At 39.2% G+C, this 9,508-nt stretch overlaps 1 protein-coding gene across 1 annotated transcript; it reads right to left on the bottom strand.

The window, feature by feature from the left end:
• Positions 1-1,010: 1,010 nt before the first annotated feature.
• Positions 1,011-8,018, bottom strand: arsh (arylsulfatase H). The gene is made up of 11 exons (XM_034134144.1): positions 7,934-8,018; positions 6,820-6,960; positions 6,389-6,510; positions 6,143-6,265; positions 5,487-5,689; positions 4,179-4,399; positions 3,919-4,055; positions 3,489-3,626; positions 3,091-3,250; positions 2,438-2,559; positions 1,011-1,764 (listed from the first exon to the last, which is right to left on the bottom strand). The coding sequence occupies exons 1-11, from the start codon at positions 7,936-7,938 to the stop codon at positions 1,355-1,357; spliced, it is 1,782 nt and encodes a 593-aa protein (XP_033990035.1). The 5' UTR covers positions 7,939-8,018; the 3' UTR covers positions 1,011-1,354.
• Positions 8,019-9,508: the final 1,490 nt, after the last annotated feature.

Below are 9,508 nucleotides of genomic sequence, written 5' to 3'. Positions count from 1 at the left end.
TGATGTTTTGACAGCCAGACACTGCTGGAGGGAGACCAGTGTGAGCGCTGAGGATGATGTTAATCAACGATAATGACACTGATGATAGAGAAGTTCACCCAGTCTTTAAAGTATTTCATTGCTAAAGATCTGTGATGCTTCAGGATGTCCTTGTGGTTAAACTAGGACACCCTGGTGGACAACAAACACCCTGCCTCCGTGTCTTTGAGCGATGCTGCTTTGCAGCTGACCTTGTGCTTTGACATTCCTGAAGGGGAGTGAGATAAAGGAAAATCCCCTTTCCGAGATCAAGAAGTATCATATTGTTACCAAAACGATTTGGATGAATAGGAAGGGAGAAATGACGAGGGAGAATTTTAGGGAGAAGCTAATAAAGAGGGAAAAGGAGATTTATTTTAGAGATCACTACTGGGAGGTATTGTTTTGATGGCTAGAGCTAAAAAAAAAACTAAAATGCACAAGGCGAGGAATTCCTTTGTTAACCTCCAGCTATCGCTACTGATGCAATATTATATTTTTACAGCAATATCAAAACATTATATGCTTCACATAGTGCTCGTGTAGTTGTATACCGAAGACAATGTAACCTTTTTTTAAATGCAAATCATCCTGATATTTAGAGATTGAACAGAGCTTTAAAACCTGCCTTGAGAGAACTGAGCTGCAATCTCACCCTCAACCTCACACACCTCCTCCCCTCCCCTCTATCACTCTCTCTCAAACACAGAGCAGAGCTAACTGTCACCCAAACACAGTCTGACTCTGCCCTCTAATGGCTAAACTACCTTCTGGAGTAATATTACCCTGTATTTTTTAGTGAGATGGAAACAAAGCAAGTCAAATATAGGGAAAAATATACACTCAAATAATATTTAACGAGTATGCATTTTTTTTTATACAATTGTATTATGTCACAAAGTTAAAGCACTGCATGTTATGTTCCTTACTTATGGAAATAAGAGCACTAACTGAACAGATCATTCGGTTAATGAATGACACAACAGACTTCCTATCCATGTATGCAAAGAGGCATCATTTATTTTGGCTACTATTGCAAGTATGTACAGTACAGTGTAATATAGCACAGGTATAGTGAACTCAATATATTAATTAATTCCTCTGTTCCAATACATTTCAAATAATTTTGGGTGACAAATAATTGCATGGTGCAATCAATTGACTTTTATGTTAGGCCAAACCTTTCCATGTAATATCTTTAACATTTCTAAATAGCATCTGGCTCTATTCCTGAAACAGGTATAAACCCTGTCATAGATTTCAGAGGAGCAACACTACACCCAAGCTGTTTTGTTTTTTTTGCAACATTTTGAGAGTGTCTGTTGGAGTTTTCCCCTTAAATATTCTTTGTGTCCTCTTTGCAGCCGCAGAATGGAAAAGTCCCACAGCAGGGCTGAAGCCAGGGTCTCCACAGAATCTTATCCCATGTCATCTGATTCTGAACGCTGTGTGCCTCTGAATTGGATTCTGAATGAGTATCACCAGACACCTGCTGGTGTGTGAGGGTATTTCGATGTTTCTCCACAGCTTTGGCAGTCTGCTCGAGGATTTCAGCATATCGCGGCTCAGTGTCTGGGGTCAGTGGGCTGGACTCTGAAGGGTCGTGGAAAAGGTCGTACAGCAGCGGTGGGTTGTGGTGCGTCACATGATCTCCATGACAAAGACATACCTTAGTGTCGTAGCATCCACCGGTTCCAGGCGGAGAAAAGTTGGGAGTAAAAAAGTGCACCTTGAAGACGGAGTCACCTGGATGGAAGCACACAACAGAAGATTGTAACTTATATAACAGTATATTAAATTGTACTGTGACAAATGAAAGCCCGATATAACATTCACACATATTTCCCTGCAGTTTCATAGATAACCTTTAAGCGAACATCTGCCTCCTTTTTAGTTTTATCCAATCAGTGTTGAGCAATGAACCCCTCAGTGGGTGCGATATTGACTGATAAAGTGTTGTTTACAGCTGCATAAACTGCTGTTCTTCCGGCATCCAGCGTGGTTATTTGACATGATAGTGACACACTTAAATGCAAGGAGAAACAACACATTATTTCAGCTTCAGAGTCATACTCTAGATACCGCTGAAATACAGAACTTCCTCAATCTGTTGTAAGATTTATTGTGAAAATACCTTTTTAAAAAGGGCTAGAGCTGCATTGGCCTTAGAATATTTTTGGTTGACGGTGACCCTGGGCATCCACAAAGAAGGTGGTGCATTTTCCTCTTTAAATGTAGTTTGAGTACTAAAAAGTTTGTTTATTCCAGCTTGTTTCTGTGGTATTCTATTTGTTATTGCCTGAAGGTAATGTTTAATTTCAGTTTGGCATCAACACAGGAAACTTTAATTGCAGAATAAAACTTCCATCGCCCTGCTAACTTATTGAATTGATCTCTATGTCGACATGTGTGAACTTACTTCCAGCTGGGTGCCAGCGTACTGCATTCAGATTAACTCCACAGTAGTGGAAGAGGAATTTGTGCTCTGACCGCTCTGCCTTCCCCTCCAATAGTGGCATGAGGTTATAGCCGTCTGATTGTCTGGGAGAGCGGGAAGAGAACAATTAAAAAAAGAGGTAAGAGGGGAAGGATGAAATTCAATTGGGCAAAGGAGACAGTATTACTGCAACCAAACATGCAGAAAGAGACTGTAGACGTTGTATTGATCATATTATAACTATCAAGAAAACTGAGAAAAGGAAAAAATAATACTTGTTAATACAGGATCAATAACATGTAAATGAGTTATGATAAATAAAGGTAGATTCTACATACTGTCACTTACAATGCTGGAAAAATAAGCTAAATCAGTTTCTAGCTGTAGTTGTTTACAGGTAACAAGGTACTTTTGGATCCACACTGTAATTATCTGGATACAAAACACCTACATTATAACGCTCATGTTAGGAGTAATTGTGTGGTCCTGTCTCCCCTCTTTTTGTAACTGCAAACAATGCTTTGGTGAACTGTTGTTTTCAACAAATACAGAAGCTTTAACCTTTCCCACAATAAAACTGTGGAATAAAATGAATATGACTCACACAATGTAAAGAAGGCAGACATAATCTTCACCTGTCTGGTTTAGTGTCCTTGGCCAAATATTTCAGTGTTGGATAAAGGTCCATGAGGCTCGTGGGTTCGTCCACTACACGTCCAGCGTCCAGTCTGCCAGGCCAGCGGAAAATACCGGGCACCCTGATCCCCCCCTCCCACGCTCCCATAGCTTTCCCACCTAAAAAGGTGCATAATCAGGAGCAATTACACAACATAAAATCTCCCTATATTTGAATGCTGTAAGAATAATACGTACTGCTTACAGTATAATGGCCTTTCAACCAAGAAACAAACCACATCTTTTGGTCAACAATCATAAATTCAACTTTCTATACTGAAAATAATGTTTTAAATGTGGTTGTTTTTATCAGAAATGCCAATTAAAGTGACGATTAGATGTGAAAGAGGATATGTACCTTTATAGATGCCGTTCCAGCCTCCTTTCTGTCCGGTTATGGAATCAGCATCCTCGAGGTGTCCACCATGGTCTGATGTAAAGTACATCAGGGTATTGTTGGCTAGGCCGAGGGAGTCCACCGTCTCCGTAATTTTACCTAGAAAATATAATAATATGACATTAGAAAAAAGATAAAGGGTTCAAACTCCATAGACAATATGATTGCTCTGACTTTCTTGATGGTTAAAGGACAATTCTGGCTTTTTTCAGTAGTTTTGATCATTTCTAGTGGTTAACATACTGTGTAGAACCCAGTGATGATGGGATGTTTGTGCCTGTGTGAAATGTTACACAAGCTTGTTGACAGCCAATCAGTCTGGTTTGCCACCGTCACATGAGAAGCCATTATGTAATTTTTACCAATTTTTACCAATTGCCAATATACCCACCAATCATCCAATCCACTTCTTCAAGGTTATCACCATAGCGACCATGGCGACTTTTACCAGCAAAGGCGGGGGTTTTGAAGAGTGGCGTGTGGACATGGGCCAATGAGAAGAAGAGGAGGAATGGATGATCAACACTCCTGAAGAGAAGAAGAAATACATTTTTAGGGTCATTATGATGAAGCATAAGGAGAAATTCCTCATTTTTTACTTGGTATGTATTTTATTGAGGTAAAGTATGTCTTGAAACAGTCAACACATACCTCTTTATAAAGTTTTGTGCTTCTCCCAGCAGCCTCTGGGGCAGTGTCTCCACTGTCATAGGCTGTTCGATCACTTCTTGGTCCCTCATGAGGATGCAGTTCCAAGTTCGCAGGAGTTTAAATGGCATATACCATACAGAGGTTGCTAGGATACTGACAAAGAAGAGTGCTACCAATATCCACAGGCTGACTTCAAGAAGGCCACACATACGGACACACACCTGCAAACACATAACACATGCACATAACACCCAATGTGCTTAGAAAACACACAATAAATTCAACCATTATAATGGAGTACACAGGAACAACATGAATGAAACATTATTTGTATAAAATATGTATGAGAAATTAACATTATTTCGACTTTTGCAGTGAGGGAAGGGGAAACATATGTCCAGTTAGAATTCATTCAAACAATACCACAAACTAAAACCTAACATTTAAAACTCTAATTACTAAATTAACATCTCTCTGATATGTTCTCCACCAATAATAATAATAATAATAAATTGTATTTATATAGCGCTTTTCTCGAACCCAAAGACGCTTTACATTTGGGGAAGGGTAGACAAACCAGGACAGGCAATATCAAACATTGTCAATTCCACTATTGCAGGATTATTTTCAGGACTGTTGCACTGTGTTGCATCGAACATGGAGTTGTGTAATACACTTTGTATTCCTGTGTGGATCTGCAATTTCGCGATGTTGCCACTAGATGACGTCACAAACCTTTTCTAAAGAAGTCACTGATTTTCATGAGTGAACAAGAAGAACATTGTGTCCTTTGTTCATAGATTCTGCACACTATTTACATTTAGATCTGAAAATAGTTTTATAGACTTCTGTCTTCCTGCTGAAATTAGTTCTCTATTTTGTACTGGTTTACATTTCCTCTTTTGAAGCCGTTTGTTCTACCCTTTGGCACAGCTGGTTCCTATTAATCACACAGGTACATACCATCGCCAACACCTCACTGAGTCTCACGGTTTTTTTCTTACTCATTCATAAAACAGGTTTCCAACTGACATATGCGAGTTTCACAATTGCCACCGTTGTTCCCAATCTATTTTTCTACCGTTGTTCCTGTCCAAGTGATTACGCACAAGTTATTTCGCTTCAGGGTAAAGGGTAGAGCAACTCTTTGTTTTCCAATGTCTTCCAGTTCATCTGACAACCAATACGTATCCTATCTTAGCCATCTTTTTATCATATCATGTGTCTAATTATGTCATTTCACATACAAATTTGTGAACATTCTCTAAGGAGAGAAATCGAAACTAATCAACTGAGCAAAGCACCCACCAGTGTAAAAAGACCAACTCCAAGAAACATGGTCAGACTTCGAAGTGCGTGCTGGAGGTCTGCCAAGACATCATTCCCCTCTCCGGGCACACAGTCATTGAACAGAGTGAAGGGCAGGCCGTAGAAGTAGCTGAAGCCATGCTGGTTGGGATGGTGGCAGTGGTCCCCTCTTTGTTCGCAGTTAACACCCAAGTGCCACTTACCTGCAGAGACACAGAGATAAAAAGGGATAGATTAAGTAGTACACACTCAAAAACAAAAAGACAGCTCAGAAAATTGATACTATAGCATTTTACATCTGAACAGCCACAATAGCACGATGTACAGTTTATGCCAAATGCAAAACCATATGTGTGCTACACCTGGCAATGCTTGTTAGGTTGTTGAACCTAATGCCCTCTCAAATTGCCTCCGTGTGTGCAAGTTAGAAGAGATTAGACGTTGTTCCTATACTTTCTAAATCATATAGAAGTAGAAGACAGGTCAAGCTCACACTCAATATTCTACACATTCACACTTAGCTTTGATTAACCAAGCAGATGCCATTCTGCACTGCTGACCCTTTTTAGGCACCTAGATGATGAGGAAAGTCTTACCAGCGTACATAACTAAATAAAAAGGACCAAAGAATAATTGACCACACCATGTTCTCTCACCCACTAAGCCGGTGGTGTATCCTTGTTGCTGGAGTCTTTTAGCGAAGGTGGTCTCACTGGGTGGAAGCCCCCCTGAACCTCCAAGGAACAGCAGCACCTGCACACGGCCGGTGCTTCCTAGTCCTAGTGAACAAACACATGAGAATAAATATATAAATATGGAACATATTGTCAAACATTGCTGCACAAATATGCCCAGCTTTCTCCCATTTTGCATTGGCTAATATGTTTAGGATGATCAGTTACCTGATCTAAGTGCATAACGCCCCGTCATAAAAGCGGCCCGGCTCGGGGTGCAAAGAGGCGCAGCTGCAATGTGCTGAGTCAGCTTTACCCCTTCAGAAGCAAGTCGGTCAATGTTAGGAGTCCTACAGGCACAATAGGTAAAGTTAATATGTAGAAGAGAGTATATTAAATTATAAAAATGAATAAACATAAAATTACTGGCAGCATATAAGAGTAAAACAAGAAACCGACCTTGGCCTTCTAAATGATGCAATAAGATATGATAAGATAAGATGTTCTTTGTTATCACCAAAAGGAAAATTGTCTTGCAACCAAATGCAACAGGCAGTTATGACAATAAATGAAATCAGATAATAAAAGAGAACAAAAGCAGACAATAAGTGAACAAACAAGAAAGGAAAGAGGACTATAACACTCAAGTTTGAAATTACCTGATGGTGTCATTCCCGTAGCATCCTATGTCCCCGATGCCAAGGTCGTCCACCATCATCAGGACAAAGTTGGGCTTCCTGTCTACCTCGTCCCCTGCTGCCAGGACAAGGTAGAATAGAACATGTACCAACACAGGAGACCTAAGGGAGGAAAATTAAAGGTACAGTATTATGGCTGAACCTAACAGCCAATTCATCGATTCTCAACTAATAATCAGCAAAACATTTGAAAATCCAACATTCTCTGACTTCAACAAACCTGCCAGCAACAATACAATGTTGAAGTTGGTTTGGATACTCAACAGTCATTGACTGGCTGCGTGCAGGGATGTCTAATTTTCACAGATTGTCAGTCAAAAGACCACATTATTTCACTAAGGGACCCCCAATAAATTACCATTTGAATGACCAAACCAATGTTTTTTCAATCCATAGGTGTTAAATTTCCCATATTAGTGAGATGTATGCTAAATAAAATTAGGATAAATGTGTCTTGTGTGTTTTTTGATTACCGATGCATCATGGATTTATTTAATAAAGATAATTATGTTTTTTCAATAAACATGACATGACTCACAATCCACAGCAGATATTATAACAGTACTGGGAAAGTAAGACACAGCTCCTTTTAAACAAATTAGTCCACCTTTTTCTTTCATGGGAAAGTTTTCCAATTACATATACATATGAGGTATTATTCCTACATTGGTGTTGCTTTGTGTCATTCAAAGAGTAATTTATTGATGTTCCCCACCATGGTTTCCACCTAAAACAAACCTTACTGCGATAGCAATAGTGTTTTCGCTTATTTCCTCAAATATTTCCTCTAGTTTGACAGTCCCTCTTTACAGACAAAACACAGGGTTAAGTCGAACTTTCACATAACCTGTTTGCATACCTCCCAGGATGATTTCTCCCAGAAACTCAGTCGTATATTGTGATTGCTGACAGCAGTGTGTAAGTTTATAATGCCTTCAAAGCTAAGCCTTCGATTTTAGATTGACGCATCATTTAGTGGGCTACCGAATCAAGATGTTTTACGGTAATTCAGTCACAATGCATTGATGGTGTGTTGTTTTAAAAAGGCAAAGGTAAACCTGCCATGTAGACTTACCACATATCTGCACAATACAGTTATTCATAGAACTACAAAAATGTGACACATTTCCTCCTCCGCTGAAGCCACAGGAAGCGCGCGCAGTCCCTTGGCCAATCCTGACTCTACAGTATTGACTGGTTTATGAGCGCACAACACAATTTGCCGTAATGTGTGCCGTAAAAGCGCACGTAAAAGCTATATTTTAGAATAATGGTTCCCAACTTTGATCAAATAACTACAAATAAGAAAGAAGCTCTCTCTTTATTTTCCGTTTTCTTTGTGAACTACTAACACAAACCTCTTTAGCTACTGATTTATTTGTATTTATTTGTTATTGTATCTTATTGAGCTGTCTTTGTCTCTTTTATTGCTGTAACAAATGCAAATTTCCCCTCTGTGGGACGAATAAAGGTATTATGATTTTGATTCTGATTAATATTAATTCTAATTAATATAAACTGCTTTACAGTAGGTTATCTAATCATGAACTTATAAACCATCCTGCTATTGTATTATATGTTTACATATATGTATGGAATTGTGAAATGGAAAAGTAACACAGTTGGTTTACTCAAGTACTTGCTTAAACACAGTTTGGATTTTTTTATGATTTGTATCTTACTCAGGATTCCACTTTGTGCAACTTAACTTCTTCTGCTCTTTTGAGAGTGAAAACACTCCACTAACTTCTCAAAACCCCTGAACAATCCCCGTGGGCCTTTGTGGGCCTGGTTTAAATTACCCCACAGTAAAGATATCATGTTTACTTTTAACAAATTACAATACACTGGATTTAGGTTTCGTGAAGGATCCGAATGCAGCCTTCACCTCCGGTATGTCAACCCACAGACACCAACACCAGAGAGATTTATTGATCCAACCATGAAATATAATTAGATCTAATTTACTTGGAATGAAATCAACCCAATTACTGAGTATATCAAGTAATCAAAGCATCTTGCCATGCAGGATTTAATTGAATTGTTTACTGATCGTGTGGTTGTTATAGAATGAAATGAATATGTAACAGCTGCAGGTATTATGTGTGAATACCGTTGGCAAGGAACATCTCTGAGACTCCCACAATTTTCTTCTGAGGGCCTCGGGTGTTCATCTCAATGAACCGGTCACCATCAATCATTCACCAAGCTTGAAACTGTGTAATCTCCAGGTTCACTTTGAAATCTATAAAGAGAGACTTGGCCTTTATAATTTGGAATTGAAAAACGCACGACAGTCTTTCTTCTCTGACATCATTACCAAAAACAAAAACAACGCACGTGCCTTGTTTGCTACCGTCGACAGACTAACTATCCCCCCAGTGTCAGTAGCCTCTGAATTTCTATCCACCAGGGCGTGCAATGATTTTGCCTCCTTCTTCACTGACAAAATTCAGAAAATTAGACAAGCAGTCAGTGCCTCTACATCAGGTACAGCAAATGTTTTGTCCCTATGTCCACCTAATATCAATTCAAACACCATGACACAATTCCATCAGATTAATGGTAAAAACTTAGAGGACATTATTCAACTTCTGAAATCCTCCTCCTGCTGCCTTGATATTATTCCAACAGGATTTTTCAAAGATGT

Source organism: Trematomus bernacchii, unplaced genomic scaffold (assembly GCF_902827165.1).
Source record: "Trematomus bernacchii unplaced genomic scaffold, fTreBer1.1, whole genome shotgun sequence".
NCBI classification, from domain to species: domain Eukaryota; kingdom Metazoa; phylum Chordata; class Actinopteri; order Perciformes; family Nototheniidae; genus Trematomus; species Trematomus bernacchii.
This window is presented reverse-complemented; position numbering and strand designations above follow the sequence as displayed.

Bases quoted from the DNA above. Each gene is read 5' to 3' on its own strand.
- arsh (XM_034134144.1), bottom strand. The intron at 6,511-6,819 runs GTAATTTCAAAC...TTGTGCCTGTAG, and splicing joins TACGGGAATGACACCATCAG to GACTCCTAACATTGACCGAC. The intron at 6,266-6,388 runs GTAACTGATCAT...TTTGTTCACTAG, and splicing joins GCGTTATGCACTTAGATCAG to GACTAGGAAGCACCGGCCGT.